Source organism: Alosa alosa, chromosome 5 (genome assembly GCF_017589495.1).
Source record: "Alosa alosa isolate M-15738 ecotype Scorff River chromosome 5, AALO_Geno_1.1, whole genome shotgun sequence".
Classification (NCBI taxonomy): Eukaryota; Metazoa; Chordata; class Actinopteri; order Clupeiformes; family Clupeidae; genus Alosa; species Alosa alosa.
This window is the reverse complement of record NC_063193.1, coordinates 29,487,467-29,506,912: the sequence shown is the minus strand read 5'-3', so window position 1 is coordinate 29,506,912 and position 19,446 is coordinate 29,487,467. Positions and strand designations below refer to the sequence as shown.

Here is a 19,446-nt window from a genome sequence, read left to right as displayed (position 1 = left end):
ACTAAACACGGACAAAGAGTTAATGATTCCGTACAGGTGAGTACAGAGTACAGAACAACACACACACACACACAACACACACACACACACACACACTCAAATGTCTCTATTCGCGTTCACATAAACAATTAACAGACAAGACAGAGGACAAATCTTTCAATTTATTACCAAACAATGTCCCACTTATTCTTCCGCTAGCTAAAGCTTCAACTGGCATCATAAAACCTTCCTGGCCCAGTACGAACACTCAAGGGATCCCCCGCGTTGTATGAAAAACGAGGCCTGGACACAGGTCAGCACTTCCTAATACAGCAGTGATGCCAAAGTATTCATCTGAGCGAATCGTCAGCAGTTCTTGTGGCCAAATGCATTCACTTGTTCCTAGTCACCACTACACAAATGTATTTGTGTCTTTGTACATGTACTCTGCACAATGACAATAAAGTTGAATCTAATCTAATCTATGTAATTTACAGGAATTCATCCAGACATTGGTTGAGAAATTCTATTAAGTAAAGTCAAGTCAGAGTCAAGTAAACATACACATGTACACACACACCTCTATTCACTTTCATTTACTGACACAATATATCAACACTGAGGACAACTCTTTCAATCTTTTACAACATAATCTATTATTACTACACTATGTTCCGTTTTGAATTCCTCTGCTACCAAAGACTTCTGGTTCCTGGCATCAACTAGCATTATACTTCCACATTTCAAGGAATCTGCCCAGACATTAGTGGCAAAATACACAACAAATGCAGGTGTATTGCTCCTCTATGTCCTGCATTAACCAGAACATCTGAGGCAAGCCAACTCCTCTAGTCCCCTGTCATTTATTAGTCACCCTAACTGACACGCCGCAGGTCCACAGAGACTGGCCTACTTCCTGTCTGTGGCCTTTCACTCTACCTACTGTATGCTCAGTCAGACCACAGCGCGTATTACCCAGAATGCTTCTGGTGCCCGCATGCGCTCCTTTGGCTTCCTGTGCCCCAGTAACCTCTATAGGAACAGGTGATTATACTCTTGTTAGTCTCCTGTTAGTGACCTCCTGCTGAGTAGCTCCTGAGTAAGCCTGTTAGGAGCACGGGACTGCACCGTCCCTTGCTGCGGCCTGACTCACAGCTAGGATTTGTGTCTCTGATGGCGCCCACTACTGTGGCTGGGGGATGTGTCGGCTACAGCTGATCCCATGAACAAGGCCAATAGAAGCTTTTGTATGTCAGAGGGAACTTCCAGAATAAGCATGTCGTCCGCGGTCCGCCAATCAGAGAGTTAAATAGTTTTTTTCGCTGCTCCAAGAAAAGTTGTGATTAGTGCAGGCTTGATTGGTTCTGCCTTTGAGTTAGTTATACGTATTTCCTAATACTGAGGATTAATTGTGACTTCAGCTCAGCATGACAAGCAGATGACTAACAGGGAAAGGAAGGGGGTTTTCAGTATTAAAAGAAGCATGATGTCTGATTTGTAGTTATATCAGGGTATGAACAAATTCACCAGCCTTTCATAAGGTCTTAATGTCTGATTCAATGCTTATGCTGAGATTAAATTTTATCTGGCAGTGAACAATGTATGTCAATGCCTGTGGTGTTAGAAATAGTATCACCTGTGATCGGGGATCACTAGACTAGGCTTGGGAATCGGTTCCAGGTATCGGTAAGGAACCGGTTCCAAATGTTCCGATCCATCGGAATCGTACACATTCCAATACAAAGTTTTGTTTTCAGAAATGTTTACTTTTTTAGAAATTTTAAAGTATTCAACTTCTGTATTGTTATTGCACACTTGATATTCATTCTCTAAAACCACTTTAAATTAGACATTAAAAGCCAACAACTCTCAAAGCCATCCTATAAGTGTTCAGCAAATGGTACAGGAATCAATATGGGAATCGATAAGGAATCGCACCGACAAGCAGAATCGACAATGGCATCGATATCGATAATTTCTTAACGATGTCCATCCTTACACTGGACTCTTATCTACGAGGAGGCAGAGAGGCCATTCTGTCTGGATCGCAGGGTCTGCAGAGAGTCCACTCTGTCTCTGGACGTGACCATGTCTGTTATGACCCTGGGACGTATAGCACAGAGGACACACTGTACTCACTTGGAGATTGAGAGAGAGGGAGAGCACAGGGTTCCTTAGCCCTCAGCAAGCACGAGAGGATCATGGGGGGTAAGCAGTGAGCACGCTGGTGTCCTAACTTACATTCAAAGGGAGGGGAAAAGGGAAAGACCTAGAGACAGGAATGGATGGATAAAGATGGGAAGAAGGATGGAGGGGGGCACTACACAACGACAGACTGATTTCACAGCCATGAGAAGACTTGTATGAGAGGACAACCCTGATTTCTCAGGGTTTGGGTGTTATGTAAGGAATGTGTGTGATGTTATGTAAGTGAATGAATGTGAGAATCAAAGTCATGTTGGTGCTATACATGTGACTGGATGGGGAAATGAAAGCCAGTATTTGCTTATAAATAATATAAGGGAGGAACTGAAAGTGGCATCTAATGTCACGTGACTAAACTAACTCAAGTGTACATTGGAAAGAAGGCTAAGCTTGTCTCTGCTAACTGCTTTTTTAGAACATGGGAGTCAGAGTGCAGTTCTCAAGTCTCTACAACTGTTAAAGACCTGGCCTTATCCGATCATTTCTGTGTTCTTTGATGTGTCTATGTCCCCACACACTCAGAACAGATCTATGATGGTAAAAAAAGAGAATCATAAATGATCAGACAAGTGCTCTTATTGAGCAAGCACTTTCACAGATGTCAAGTCTACTGTCAGACTCAGTAGAAGACTTATTGGATCACATTAATTCAAAAATGTTTGCTAATAAAATAATATTATGGATTACATTGCTCCATTACAATTCAAAAGAACAAACAGAAAGCGCCATATAAGCTAAATCCAGCGTTTAAACTACTAAAAAGATGTAGTAGAGTAGAGTGTAGGAAAACTGAAAGACAATGGTGTAAATACAAACTTCATATCCACTATGAAATCCATAAAGAGATGCTCCGCACATATAACTCTGAAATATGCAAAGCAAGACAGTCTTTCTTCTCTAACATAATAACACTCGTGTACTATTTTCAAACGTCGAAAAGTTAACAAATCCCCCCTCACTAGTGCCTGAACTTCTCTCAACTAATTATGACCGCCGCTATGACCGCCGGTTTAGTCAGATTATTTTTCTTTTTTTTTTCTTTTTCGCATGACCAAATTTCCGTCAAGGATTCCCGGGACACTAAAAGACCGGGGTACACGAAACTTGGTGGGCATGGAACCCGACATGGATACCATGGAACCATCGTTTTCCGTTTTGATCTGTAGCCCCCCCCTGCTGGACTGGACCCCCCGAAAGGAGGGTAGGGCAGACACAGTTTTCTTTGAATATCTCGAGAACCGTAGGGTTTAGGAGGACCATTTTTTTTTGTATGTTGATCTCAAGGGGCCATGTCAACCCATTCCATAACCACTCATTTCATTCAGTTAAACACAAAAAAGTAAAAATGAGGTGTTGTAATCACAGGTATCTGTGACCTAACATAGTCAAAACTGCACGAAATTGGAAGTGTAGGATCATTATGACACCCTCTGAATGCACAGAACGGAATTCAGTGGAATTCCGTTCATGGGGGGCCACACAATAAATTAATTTATGTTACTATACACCAACTGGCCTGTAGGTGGCCGGAGACAGTTTTCTGTGAATATCTCGAGAACCGTAGGGCCTAGGAGGTCCACCTTTTTTTGTATGTTGGTCTTAAGGGGGCATGTCAACCCATCCCATTACCACTTATTTCATGTATAGCTGGCCACCTAGTTAAAAGTTGAGTTAGTTTTTTTGAGGCCTTACAATAAAAAAATGTGCTGGACTGAAAGACCGGGTACACAAAACTTGGTGGGCATTTAACCCCACATGGATAGCATGGAACCATCGTTTTTCGTTTTGATCTGTAGCCCCCGCTGGACTGTCATAGTTTTTTGTACCGCTATGTTTGCCTCCAGGGGTTTATGCATTGACTTAGCATCTTTTTTCAAAAGGTAAAATTGACAAAATCAGACTCAACATATCTGCTTAATTACTAATTCAACATCCGGAACTTACTACAAATAGAGCTGAACTCTGACATGAATTTGATGTCAGAGTTCAGCTTGATAGACTACAAAACACTCGAAAAAATGGTACAGAATCTTAGCTCTTCCACATGAGGCTTAGACACTCTGCTTACCAATTTCTTCAAAACTGTTTTTCACCTTATAGCAGCAAATGTCCTTCACATTGTATATGTATCATTGCTGCCACTTCTCAAGAAGAATAACCTGGATATCCAATCTACCTTTTATTGTCAAAATTATTGAAAAAATTGTCTTTAATCAACTAACCACCTTTCTCACATCATGGGTATCACAACATCAAATGGGTATTTTCATTACTTTCAGTCAGGTTTCTGGGCAATTCACAAACAAAACTGAAATTAAGGTTTTCAATGATATACTCTACGCCTCACTACAGATTCAGGTAAAACCTCAGTCCTAGTGCTACTGGACCTTAGTGCAGCATTTGACACGGTTGGTCACAATATTTTACTACACAGACTAGAACACTGGGTTGTATTTACAGGCATAGTTATCAACTCAAATCATACAAGAAAGGAGCTTCTTTGTTGTCATCGGCAACTGTACCTCAACACCAACGTCCTTGACCTGTGATGTTCGGGATCGATCTTGGGGCCACTATTATTCAACCTCTATATGCTCCCACTTGGACAAATCATCAAAAATAATTTGATTTCATATCATAGCTATGCAGATGACACACAAGTTTACATAATTCTGTTGTCAAATTACTATGGTTCCCTAGAATCTCTTTGTCAGTGTATTGAACAAATCAACAACTGGATGTCTGAACATTTTCTTCAGCTGAACCAAGACAACACTGAAGTAATTCTATTACAAGGAGGAAAAAGGAGGAAAAACTTGGGAGGAAAGGGTTGCCACTCTCCTTGACACAAAAGGGTTGAAAGCAATAGATACTGTTAAAATGTATCTCCAGCAGAGTTGATTACTGCAATGGGCTTTTCACAGGCCTTCCTAAAAATACTGTACTAACAAAATGCAGCAGCTAGGGTTCTCACAAAAACTAAACATTCTACTTAGAACTGACATTCTAATTCTTAAGTCCCTGGCTTCCAGTCACAGAATTGACTTTTAAGCACTACGGCTTGTTTATAAATCAGTAAGAGAAAAACCTGTTAGTAAAACCTGCTGTTAGAGCTAAACATGGTGAAGCAGCATTTAGCTGCTATATGCATGTATTAGTTCAGCTCTGGAACCAACTTCCAAGAGCCATTTTAAAATCTAGACCAAATTGTTCTCAGATGCCTTCTGTTCAGAGGCTGACAGAGTACACAGCTTCATTACTTAAGTAAAAGTACAGATACCCTTTGCTAAATTTTACTCAAGTACAAGTAAAAGTACAACAGTCCGATATCTACTTAAGTAAAAGTACTGAAGTACTTGTTTTAAAAGTACTTGAGTATCAAGAGTACAAGAGTAGCCTACATTTTCTAAATATTGCATTACTACTATCACAGTGCTTACATTTATGTACAGAAACGTCCTACATGGAGTTATGAAAAATGTTAATGTTAATACCTTGGAGAATGTAAAATGAATTGGAAGTAAAATCAAGTAATTTTCATCATTTTACCATGTTGCCAGGGATGGGCAGTATTTCTAATACATGTATTTAAAATACGTATTTCAAATACAAAATACTATTTTGTAATTGAAACACTTGAAGCGAAAACTATCATTAACTTGTTCAGAAAATTGAAATAGTCTGGCGAGGTGGGGCCACAGGTTGGCACATTCCGGGATGGACCTGCTCGTCTTCATCCATTGTTTAGGTCCATGGTTTCATCTCTTATCTAAATCTGACCATGGAGTTGACTTTGGCGGAAAGCTGAAGGTGATTGCTGATAGCCAATCAGTGGCGCCTGCACAAGCCAATCACGTTTGAGAGGGAAGCAACAAATTGAGGGTTTCCGAGATTTTTCTTTTTTCCTTTTTTTTAGATGTAGTAACGGGTACTCACGGTTATGGATAGAAATGTAGTGGAGTAAAGAGTACAATATTTGCCTCTCAAATGTACTTGAGTAAAGTCATGAGTACTCCCCAAAAATGATACTCGAGTAAAGTACAGATCCCTCAAAATTGCACTCAAGTACTGTCAAGTAAATGTACTCCGTTACTGTCCGGCTCTGCTTCTGTTAACTGCACTGAGTTACAAATTCTGAATCTGGCTTTAAATTATTCTACCTTATGTCTTTTATTTTGTATTTTTAAATATTATTCATTTTTAAATGATTTTACCTTGTGCATTTTTATGTTTTCTTTTTTTATTATGATCTTTACCTTTTGAACCATTCTTTCACTATTGCCCTTCTATGCTTTTATTTGCTATTACGGTTTGCTTTTGTTTAAGTAAATCACATTGAATGATCTCTGTGTATGAAATGTGCTATATAAGTAAACTTGACTTGACTCAAAATCGTCCAGCTGCAGCCATTAACCCTTAAAGGTGTAGGTTTTTGAACGTTCTAAGTTCCGCAACAATTGAAGGTTCTAAAATTCTATGTTGAATTCAATGAACCCAGATATTCTTTAGAATGTTAATTTCTCAACATTCCCGTCACACCGGTGTGACGGTACTCCTTTATAGTCCAGGCAAAGTGAGGTCTGACCCAAAACTAATTGCAACAGAATTTATTTTCACATTTTTATATTTCAATTGATGATCTAAACACCATAGTAAAAGTCCATGAAAATCCAGTTGGTGGAAATATGTTAAAATGAGGGTTGTTTTATGCATTATCCTTCAGCAAATACTGACAAAACTGTAATTAGAATGTTGTAGAATAAGCATTCTAAAGAATATATCATCACCATCTAACTTAACATGGAATTTTAGAATATTGCATGGTTGAGGAACATTCTTTTATTTTCAAAGAGTTAGTACATTTCTCAGGCTTATTTCAGACTGGTTTGTTGCTAACTGGTGTCTATTTTTACATTTTGGCCCTTTGAATCAATGGAAATGGTTGTTGAGTCTTTAAATAGAGCCAGTGTGTTTTTGCATGTAAGTGTTCCACAATGTTAAAGTTGTACAAACACATAGTTTTAACTTAAAAGCATTATTAAGCCTAGGAAAGTGTTTTTGGTGGTCTGATTTAGAGGTCACTGAATCATATACAGTATATTACAAGTATCAGTCTATCATTTTCCAAGACTTATAGTAATTGACCTCTTGCATGTTTATGTAAGTGAATGAATGAAGGAAAATTGGGGTTGACTGAGAGACTGTCTGTCCAATCAGAGGGGCCTGTATGATGCCTCTTTACAATTTTGGCTAAAACAGCAATCAGACAGCACAGCATGTTTATGTAAGTGAATGAATGAAGGAAAATTGTAAAGTTAAAGCTGGACATGATAATGTCCAAATTCGACAGAAAGGTGCAGATAACTGCAACTAGCCTCCAAAGAGGTGACTATTGTTGTGACGATATAATACCAGTTAAGTCTGGCATGGTACAAAAGGTGCATGCTATACTATCATTCTCATTTTTAACAGCTAAAGCAGTGCTGTTCAAAAAAATGGTGGCTATATGTTTCTTAATTAGTCATGGGTGGTATTTTGATAGTCAGCAAAAAGCGGTAGTTGAAAGAATCAGCTTGCACCTGAGACCGTATGGAACAGGTATTCCACTAAACCATGCTTTACTAAAACCAAGCAGAGTATAGCCTATAAACACATCTGCACTCGCGGTATTATTTGAACTCATTGGCAAAGTGAAACTTACTTCTCCGTCGTGGTGTCATAGTCAACGACAAAACAGTTATACACAGTTAATTACTTTCACTAGTGACTGACAATAGATTACCATTGACAAAATAGCCTGAAAAAGGCAACACTTACCCCAATAGTGTTTAAATGACTAAATAAGAAACCTAAGGACATTTATCCTGCAGAGGAGTTGCTTACATCTCGTGACAGTGCGTCTTCAGCTGTGCTCCATATGTGCCTCTCGCCTATTCACTTTTAATCATCATTAACAATTTGCAAATGATGGTGAATAACTACTCATTGTGAGACATATTTCCTGATATCTTTATTATAATTATGTTCCCCATTGTAATCGTGTAATTTATAATGTTTTTATGGATGTGCTGGTGCACGCTCCTGTGGACGAAAAGCAGGGTGTAGTTGTGCACCCTCCCATCACTGTTGATAATGCACTCTTAAAATAACATATAAACAACTCGCCATGGATTTCTGACCAGGTATTTCTTGGTCAGTGGCGTAATGCGTTTTAGGTAGTGTAAGATAGCGATTTTTAGATAATGCGCTAGACCCGTCCTTAGGTCGTTAATTGCCACACCCCTTGGTGCGTTGCTCAATAAAAGAGACAGGCATGACGAAAAACTATATAATAGAAATACGTGTTGCATCGTGATGATTATACGCTTTGCGCTGTGCTGTTGACTGTCATGATAGGGCCCATAGCTATTCTAACCTCTTGGCAGCCATTTTGGTGGCCATCTTGAAAAGTCAGTATATATACTCTTTTGATCCCGTGAGGGAAATTTGGTCTCTGCATTTATCCCAATGCGTGCATCAACAGCGGCGCTCGGGAGCAGTGAGGGGTTAGGTGCCTTGCTCAAGGGCACTTCAGCCGTGCCTACTGGTCGGGGTTTGAACCGGCAACCCTCCGGTTACAGGGCCGAAGTGCTAACCAGTAGGCCACGGCTGCCCCCAAATGACCCCTTTCTGCCCCAAAATGACCCATTTCTCAAGATCAGATTTTACTAGATTTTTAGTATGTTATTTAGCATGTCTAACAGTACCAGAATCAATAAAATGTATCAATTTTTTTGATGTTGAACCCTATATTGACCCGCCTAAAGTTACTCAACTTGCACTGGATCATCTTCCTGAATCTCAATATTATCACAAGTGTGGGCAAATTTCAGCACCAGTCAGAAAAAAAAGTCAGCACCAGTCAGAGGCTACATTCATTGTTTTGCACTTTTATGATGTCATCACATCACCAAAAGTATTGGTTTCAGCAAAAATATTTGTCAATATTTTAAACTACAAAAATACATACCTATAAAGCATTTTGATACAAAATACGAAGTCATTTTATTCAACCCAGTCAAATACAAATGATGAATATACAATATATTTTGTATTTGAAATATGGAATACATGTACAATAAATACTGCTCATCCCTGTAGGCATCACTTGTTCTGAGATGCCATGTTTGGTTCAGGAGATATAATGAAGAATATAGGCGTAATTCAGTTATAATGGAACATTTAATAGTTGCCACGGCGATCATTAGGGTTTTTTGATAATGGTTTCATATCTGAAAATGTTCAGGGCTCCAAACTGTACAAGTTCACCAAGTTTCATGCTTATATGAAAGAATTTGACCTAATTTTCACATATCCCCTGTACTATGAAAGTTCAATAAAACTGCCACAGGTGCAGCTTTTCACCATTGACATATGCACAAATAATTCCAATTTTGACAATGTTCCACCACTTGGATTTTCGTGGACTTTTGGTATGTGATATGGGAAGGTTTCATGAACTGAATACAACAAAAATCATTTCTGTTGCAATTAGTTTTGGGTTGGGTGATTTTTTCTCACAGATTGCCTGGACTATTAAGGGTTAAGGGGCATTCCCATGCTTATGGAACACTTGGAATGGAATGTACTATGGTCATTATGGGCCGCAGCTGGACCCTCCTCTCAGTTCTACTAGGCCTCTACTCAACCTTACCACATGGTGTCACTATAGAGCCCCAAAAGATACCCAGCATCAATAATGTCCATGGTCAATTTATTTTGGGGTGTTGTATTTGTATGTCTACCTGTATGGACTGCACACACTGACTCAGTGTTCACTTAGATTCATTGGGTGATTGGTGCGGGAACCTATTGACCGTTTCATGAGAGTTCCATTATCAGAATCATAGTTGTTCCCACAAGGCTTCCGTTTTAAAATTCCATATGTTATCTTAATGAAGCAGAAGTAGATTGGGAACAAAGTAAAACGTTCAAGCATTGTTTTTGTTTATGTTGTTGAAAGGGGCCTCAGCGCCTGGTAAGGTGGTTCAAACTGAGAACACTGATGATGGGCTAGGCCCGAAATGTTTGTCAGCCTACCTTTTGCTTCAGCTTAGACGTGTTTTCGGCACTTAGATTACATTTTTGATATCATACAACCCTTGTGTGTGGTCTTTTCTTTTTCTGCTTTTTGACTGAACTTTTTTTTTATCTATGCAACGGGCGAAACATCTGTTTGCCACTGAAGGCCTAGACTTACATGTCACTATAGAGCAGCTAACATACAGTAGATGTAAACAGACCACATTTTAGGGTTTTGCAATGGGTGCCACAGGGAAAGGAACGCTCATTCCTGTGCTCCAGACTAAATGTGGGGGCACATGTTACCATTGTCACTGTCATCAGTGTCACTGCTCCTCGTCTGCTAGCCTAAGATAACAGAAGCTTGTTATTTCAAATTCAGAGGGAGGCTCCACAAGTCCTGCCTGACTGAGCAAAGGGAATCTTAACGCATCTGTCCCTGGAGTTAGTGAGGCCCTACTGACTCTTACATATAATATATAATAATAAATACTCTATAAGTAGAGCAGCTAGTTACTTAAGTTGGAATTGTAGGCCTATTATCTGAGACAGTTTATAAATGTGACAGTGAGGTGATTCATAAGTTTTGCTTTTTCAGGTATCTTCACTTAAGGACATGAGGAAGGGCAGCCTGCCATGCCAGTCGCTGCTCCACAGCGAGGTGACACGGAGACATGCTCTTTAGTGGGTCAATTAAGTAATGGAGCACTGCTACTGAATCACCACTAGGAGGAGACTGTGGGGACGCACATGCACTCAAGCTAAGGAAGGTAGCGGCGCCATTTTAACATAATATATATTTTTATTTATTGTAAAACACTGCATAACGAGGACGTACAAAGCTAACGCACGAGTGCAAAAAATGAAGCGTGAGACGGCTTATGGTGCCTGCCGGTGGTTTTGTAATGAGATAATAAAATGATGTTGTTGCGTCATCGTCTTGAGCTTCATGATTGGTAGAAGCAAGACTTGTGAGGCGGGGCAAGGACGGTGTTGACGTCAAACCCTCCTCAGAGCATGCGTGTAGCTCATCCCCGTGTCCGTGTGTATGAAAGGCAGAAAACCCCTCGGTACAGCTCTTATTGCGCTACGGACACCGTGTGCATCTGTGAGATAATATCTGGAATCTACTTAATGAGAGTTGATCTTTGGTGGTTACTCACGCCTGAGTTAGAAGGTCCAACTTACTACACGACACACAAGTCAAGAGTACCAGCAGAAGACCCGCCACGGGAAACCAGAGAAAAGGAAAGGGGAACCTTTCTAGCTGCTCGGTGTTCTCTGAGAACAGGTGAGGAATTTTGCGATATGACACATGCTTGATCAAATTCACCGTTTACTTTCAATGAGATTGCTTTACGAACCAGATACATTGTCTTTGTGTCCTTTCCACACTAAGATAGGCGGTGGTTTTGGTGTAGCGTACATCATATGGTCGTACTGAAAACGCGGCACTGTAGGCTACTAGGGTAGTGAGGCTATGTAACACCATCACTTGTCAACATAACGGCGCTGCGTAACGTCATTGTCCAGTTTTTTTTCTCAATAAAGACTCAGTCCCAAACGGCTTGCAATATCCCACGCTATTTCTGAATTCATATTGACTTGTGGATGAGCGAACCCAGTCATGTAGCCCTCAAGGCTGTTAGATCCATCACAAGTGCGCAGTGAGCGACGATCAATGTTTGGTTAAAACGGAAATAAAGGTGGTGAATAAAACATTGATTCACACATCTACCGCTGACATTTTAGAAATACGTAAGTTGATGTGTGCATTTCACTAGGCTATAGTTAATTTCCTTCAGTAGGCTACACGAAACAGATGCACATAAAACCTAGCCTGCTACGTGGGTGCGCATGGCCGGTCAGGGACCTTTTTGTCCTCCTCACAAGTAATTAGGGGCCTCCGTGGATATTTTATTTAAGATGTCAGGAAAAACCAACACACTGCTAGATACTGCACTGAGACAGTCTCAAATATTGTTGTCACCCTCCGTGTAGTCTGAACTGAGGGCTAACATCAAAGATAGCTTTCGTCAACGTACTTCCTATGTTAAGAACAGGGCGCTTATCATCGGGAGTTATGTTAGCCTTATTACCGGGTGGAAGAATTTGAGTTCAACGCTTATATATAGAGTATAACGCTATCATACGTTGGCCAAAGCGTTGTGGAGCTAGTTTGTAAGCTATTCATCAGCACTTTGTTATCGACCCAAATGGCTTCGGGGGGTTATCGCGCGCCCCGGGTAAACCAGCATTTTACCTATGCTTTCCAGACGTCCGCTGTCAACCAGACCGCCAGTCCCTGTTCACCCACAACAGCAAGTTTTATCCTACTCTTTGCAAATTGCAGGTTGGGTATTACGTACCGTTAGAAGCCATTATTCAAGTGGACACGCAGCACCAAAATTGGGTCGTAGGCCTACTAGTAAATTGCTCGCCCTGGTTGTCATCATGTGACAAAGATTAGGCTAAGTTACATTAGGCTAAGGACAGCGCTACCAGATCATACTTACGTTTTAAGTTATTTTGCAAAACATCAGGAAAATATTTTGGGCGAAACAAGCTCGTCCACAGGCCGGCCAACTTCACACAGTCAGCTGCCCCAATTAGTGCTTAGTTAGTTACTCGTCACTTACTGTATACGTCACATAATAGCTCAGCCAACGTGATTGATGTGTCCATGAAATCCGCGTTGGATGAAAACAAATGTAACCTAGAATAAGTATTTACTCTTGTCCTAAGGGTAACTTAACCCTAGGTTGAGTTAGACAGGATAACGCGAGGTTGTGTAAACGCCTAGCTTTCTATTGTCTCGTTAGTTACCCTTAGCGATATAAAGTCTGTCCATATGAGAGCAGGATAATTTCATAGATATATGAATCAAAATAGATTGATTGTGGTTAGCCAATGTAGCCTAAACCAAGCGCTCAGACTGTGACTTATACGTCTGCTTCTGAGTCAAGTGTCCTGGCGTTGTGTAAACTTAGTAGCCTAACCTACGACTATTCTCGATACAAAGACGTGCCATTATGAAGAGGCACACCATGGCTTTCTATCATCCAGGATCAGGTTCAGATCGCTATGCAACAGATCGGCCTGTCCATCCAGCTTTTGCTAGTGTGAATCGGCGTGAAGGGGGGCTGAGGACGAGGAGATCGCGGGCTGATGCGTGCGCCCATGCATGGATGCGAGCTGAGAGCGTGTACCAGTATCAACACACCGCCAGCGCAAATCTAGTTTAACATCTGAGATATTACGTAAAACATACTGTACCACCCATCCGATTAGTTAATTTTAAATCTGCCCGTCTCTCTTATTTCGTCTCCAATCATGCAGGCGCTGCTGCCCGTTTGACCTCTTCTGCATGCCTAGACCCTGTATAAGCCGATAGACTTCAAAAGTCTAGTCATGTTGGCCCTAGTAGTTCCCATCGTGCCTTTTATATTTTGATTGTTTATGTTTAAAGTCTATTTCAGAATCAGAATAAAGTTAGATTTTTTCACAGGGTAGTGTAGACCCTGAAATTAATGTGTTCCATTGGAAGCCATTTTCATAAAATAAATGGTTTAATTTGACTACTGAGACTTTATGGATGTTGGCGATGATACCTCATCATAGCCTACCTCATGGTTGTACTGAGTAGCCGTTGGTCAGAGGATGGGAGTGTGTCAGTGGCCACTCATGGAATCCTCCTCATTTATTTTCTATTGATTAAGTTGTCACAGGAGTGTGTGTGTTATGAGACAGATGGCACTTTTCTCTTTCCTTGTTAATCCCCCCACATCCGTCCCTTGAGACAAGTGGACAGAAAGCTGAACCTAAGCAGTATTCATGTAGCTGTGTAGGAGTGACACACACACACTCACACACACTCGTATGAACCCAGTGAGATGCCACCATCCCTCATTAACCCCAGAGTGACCTGCGCCCCCCAGCGCTTGTGGCAGGTAACTAGCAGCTGTTTCACCAGAGAACTTTCATGATGTGTCAAGAGCTGCCCAGCGGTACTGAAAGTGTGACCGAGCAGTCACCCCTCTCTCCTTTACTGACCTTATCTGACATCACATGATGTTGCGTAACTGTAGTGCCACTGTGTTTAGAGAACACGTGTGCATAAGAATACAAAAAAAATTTGTGTAGCAAAGGTGCATTTTATTATTACAGTGCATGAAAATGCCCTGTTCTGTTATCCGAATTCTTCTTCTTCTTCTTCTTCTTCTTCTTCTTCTTCTTCTTCTTCTCAAATTTCTGTGTCTAATTCAGCTTCAACCGTTTAACGTAGAAACTTCGTTCAAACTTTGTAATATAGGTCTTGAAAAGGAGACTTGAGGAATGTATGTTTCACTTTTGTAAACTTTATACTTTTTGAGATATTAATAAAAAACTAGAAAATGTAATTTCGAGGAAATTACCAGTGCATGAAAATATTAACATAAAATGCCAAACAAACTTTTATTGGGAAACAGTTGTCAGGAGTCATAGTTGATAACAACTGACAGTTGAAATGGCTGAACAGTTAAATAGTTGAGTAGTTTAAATAGTTAATAATAGTGAATTATTGTAGTGAGGACATGTATTTTGAAACAGTTGTGGGCAGAGGAAATAGTAGTCTTAAAAGAGCAACTATTTCAACTTAATAAGCCAGAAATCATTTGGATGGTTAAATGACCTGCTTGAAAATGGTTACGAGACGGAAAACCAACCTTGTAACATTTATAGTTGAGAAAAAGTTGTTTTTAAATGTAGATAGTTCTGTAATGCTAACAGATGCTTTAAACAAATCCAGACAGAAAAGCATAATTGAATGGATGTTGAGTTTCCTTTAGGCCAGATTGTATTTAAATGGATGTATATAGTTTATAGTTTGAATGGATAGTGTAATGGATGTTGATAGACAGATTGTTTAATGGATGTTTGAAGTTTAATGGGTGGATGGATAGAAAGTTGGATGGAATGTGCCTTATATCCTTGTAGAATGGAGAGACACAGAGAGTTGGCCTAGTTAAGCAGAAAGCAGTTGATACAGGTGCAATCTGTTTAACTGGCCCTTTGATGGGTCCTAGTAGTGAGCAGCTGGAAGTTGATACAGGTGCAAATCAAGTTAATTAGTCCATTGTGATGTCATAGTGCTAATACAAAGTCTATGGGGAAAAATAAGCTTGTTTTTATTAATATCTCAAAAAGTATAAAGTTGAAAAAAGTGAAAAGTGAAAAATACATTCCCCACGTGTCCTTTTCAAGACCTACTTTACAAAGTTTGAACGAAGTTTCTACGTTAAACGGTTAAAGCTGAATTAGACGCAGAAATTTGGTGGGAAAAAGAAGAAGAAGAAGAAGAAGAAGAAGAAGACTTCGGATAATAGAACAGTGCATTTTCATGCACTGTAACAAGCTTATTTTTCCCCATAGACTTTGTATGGGGACTATGACATCATAATGGGCTAATTAACTTGATTTGCACCTTTATCAACTTCCAGCTGCTCAACTAGGTCCCATCAAAAAGCTAGTTAAACTGATTGCACCTGTATCAACTGCTTTCTGCTCAATTAGGCCAACTCTCTCTGTGTATCTCCATTCTACAAGGATATAAGGCACATTCCATCCAACTTTCTATCCATTCATCCTTTTCAAACCATTCACTCATCCACCCATTAAACTATCCCATCAACATCCATTAAACAATCTGCCTATCAACATCCATTCAACTTTCTGTCTATCAACATCAATTACACTATCTACATTTAACTTTTAAACTATATACTCTGTCTCAGGCTTTAAACATACAATCTGGCTCTACAGATCCTGTTCAACTATTTCCTCTGCCCACAACTGTTTCAAAATAAATGTCCACACTACAATAATTCACTATTAAATAATTTAACTATTTAAACTACTCAACTATTTAATTGTTCAGCCATTTCAACTGTCAGTTGTTATCAACTATGACTTCTGCCAACTGTTATCAAATAAAAGTTTGTTTTGCATTTTATGTTAATATACAGTATGTTTATATTTTCATGCACTGGTAATTTCCTTGAAATTACATTTTCTAGTTTGCATTGTTAAAAGATTAGTGGGGTTCTGCAGTTTTACATTTTAAAGTAAATTTAAATGAAACTCATTTTCTAGGTTTGTTTACTTGAACAATAATGACATCGCTGAAGACATATTAGCTAAGTGCTGTCTATGCCTGGCTCATAGCTATGGTGCTGATAAAAGCTAATAAAGGCATCCAGCTGTCAAGTGATATAACAATGTTATAACAATTATACACACCCTTATACAACACTGATTTCATTGGCCACTGAAGATGCTGATCCATATGGTTACTATGATGTGCATCACTTCTGTGACCGGAAGATATTTCTGTCATGTGGAGATCCAGTATACCAAAACACTTACAGAAACAGTAAGAAACAGTATACACACACACACACACACACACACACACACACACACACACACACACACAGGTATCTGTTTTTTGTAATTCTTTTGTACTGATCTGGTTGCACAGACATTGATACAGCAGTCCAAATAGATGGAACAAGTCAGACAATGCAATCATATCATCAACCTCATTGAGAACCTCTCTGATCCAGAGAGGAGTGCGTTATTGAAATAACATCAGCGTAGTGTCATGTCCATTACCGCTATTAACGGCCCATTTAGAGTCTAAGAACTGAGGTGGAAGTTGATCTTTCTCCCCATGAGACACAAACACATTTGGAGACGGAACTCTGACAGACAGAATTGTTTGAGGTTTCCTTGACGACAATAGAGTGTGGCTATGGGAAGATTTCCGAAACAGAAACGGCATACAATGGGCACACCTGTTGCCATCCCAGCACTATGAAGAAAAAAAGGCCCATGAAGGAAAAAAAAAAACTTTCTGATAATAAAAAAGGAATCTCAGTTTTCAGTTTTTTTGTACAGCATTGAAACCCCTTACTGTCTGCCTAGGATTGGAGGCTTATGTTGAGCTGTTGTCCCGCTAAAAGCCCATTCCCCTTAGGTGAAACCTTTTGGACAACACAGATATTCTTAGCGGTGAACGTTAGCCTTTGAAAGCCCAGGGGGATGCTTATTATCTGTTCACATCTCTTCTGTGATGCCTGGCCATTCAATTACTCATTTATCCCCCGGTGGCCACTGGCACTGGCTAATGGCTATGCCCATGGTTCTAGATATGGGGTTGACTGCGGAGGTCTGACCACCGTTCTTAATTGGCAGAACTATAATTTTTTAAGATTTGATGCCTGCGCAGTTCCTCTGTGGGACCTCATCACTCGTCACTTAACCAGGTAGCATTCACCTCCACCTTGGTCTGTTTATTACTGTGAGCCTTTTCTACAAACAGTGGGCCCTCTATAATCTAGTAGTATATACAGTAGGAGCTAGGTGGAGATGTGGTAGTGTTGATACCTAAGAATTGGTTAACCAGGGATTGAATCCCGACCCGCTGTTACGAGTTTGGATAAAAGCGTCTGCTAAATCCCACTCACTTTATTTAAAATCCCAAGACTTCCCGGCATGCCTACCCCCCCCAAGACCCCCCCCCCCATTGCTCATAATGTAGTTGGAGAACATAATCTTTTGGGCTAAGCATGGCTTATGTACTTTAATCCATAGGCATGTCTTATTCAATATGGAAACAACTTACACATGCATACATTTCTGCCATTTAGCATAAATACCATTGACCCAGTCCCCCACTGGGCAAAGCCGTAGAATTAGAACAGCCAGGTAAGGTGTGTGTGTGTGTGTGTGGGGGTACTCTCACTAAGGCTGGTATACATAAGCTGGTTTTCATGGAGATAAGTGGTAGCCTACTATAAAAAGACCCCCCACCCCCACCCTGCTGGGTACCATGGGGTGCTCATGGTCCAGGTTTAATTTGATCCTCCTGGGCGTATTGTAGCAAGCAGCCAAACTGGCAAAACCAGCGGCCTGGGGAGTGAAATTGGAGTTGGTAATTTCTGCCTCCCAGAGTTTTCTTTTCTAACTAAGAGTAAGCTCACCAAGCTGCTTCACAAACTTGTTTCCTCCTTGCACAGCTTTTGAAGAATCCTCCATGGAACTCCTTTTAGGGTTCCAAATTCCGGTTCTCTTTTTGGAGAAGACGGCTACAGTCTTTCACTCTTTGGCTGTGTCTACATTAAGCCGGGTAAATAGTAGGACGCGTGTTTTGAGGGGATAATGATCTCTGTCCACATTATTATTTTCGTAGCGTTTTTTAAAATCTCTAAACATAGAGATGAGGTTCTCATGCTATCTGATTCATCGTTAATCATCACCCATCTTCCCATCTCCTCCTCTGGATGTAAAGGTGATCTTCCCACCCTGCCTGGCGATAGCCCCTCTTCTCCACAGGTGGGCTGCTCCAGGCTTTCACAGCTCAGCATGACCCTCGAAGGTGGTTTTTCACTGCTTATTTATGTTGGCCTGTGGACGTGATGTGCCCCTTCTGCAGGCTGCTGTACGATTGGTCCAGAGGAGTTCTGTGACCTTCATGCTCCCAGTGGAACACCTACTGTACGCAGCATTCCCACAGTCGGGGAAGACCTGGAAAGATCTCGCATTCCAGGCCTGGAATTTCCAAAGGCATATATTGTAATTAAATGTTTTTGGAAAATGTTTGACTTAGAGTGTGGGAACTCTGAAAATTACATATTGCATGCTATATGCTGCCTTTTTTTAGAAGGGAACAAAGTGTTGACTGTTCATTCCATTCACTCTTTCAAGCTGTACTTGACCCAGACAAATTTAGTGTTTTAGCTATTCTCTCCCTGAAGACAACTCATGACTAAATGGTGTTTCAAGTTTTACAATAAAGACTCAGATATGTTGTGATGGAATGTTGGAGTGGTATGCTGACCAGCCCCATATATGACCCCACATTGGACTGTGTCTCTAAACCATTGGCTCTCTAGAGTTGTGGTTGTCTGGACTCCAGCCCAGCTGAAAGGCCACCGTGGCACACTGGTGTCTTTGAAGTGCTTTTGAATGATTTTGGGTCTCCATGAACCATAGAACAACTTGCAGTAAACTGTATCGGTGCGCCCTCACTCTCTGGTCAGACGGTCTTTAATTATACTATGCTTTGCTACATAGGAGGTCATTCTTCTCAGGAGTCAAGTCCATTCTGAGTTGGTGTGTGTGTGTGTGTGTGTGTTCCTCTCTGAGAGAGTATGAGAG

The 19,446-nt window shown here is 40.4% G+C and overlaps 1 protein-coding gene across 5 annotated transcripts in view; it reads left to right on the top strand.

The window, feature by feature from the left end:
* The first annotated feature begins 11,269 nt into the window (after positions 1–11,269).
* The window catches only part of slc23a2 (solute carrier family 23 member 2), a 68,353-nt gene continuing 60,176 nt past the window's right edge, over positions 11,270–19,446 (top strand). For 3 of the 5 annotated variants that reach the window (XM_048243994.1, XM_048243993.1, XM_048243995.1), the window contains exon 1: positions 11,270–11,536. In XM_048243994.1, coding sequence (XP_048099951.1) covers positions 11,380–11,536 — 157 coding nt within the window. In that variant the 5' untranslated portion in view covers positions 11,270–11,379. The remainder of the gene's footprint in view (positions 11,537–19,446) is intronic. The other 2 variants (XM_048243997.1, XM_048243996.1) reach the window with 2 other exon arrangements.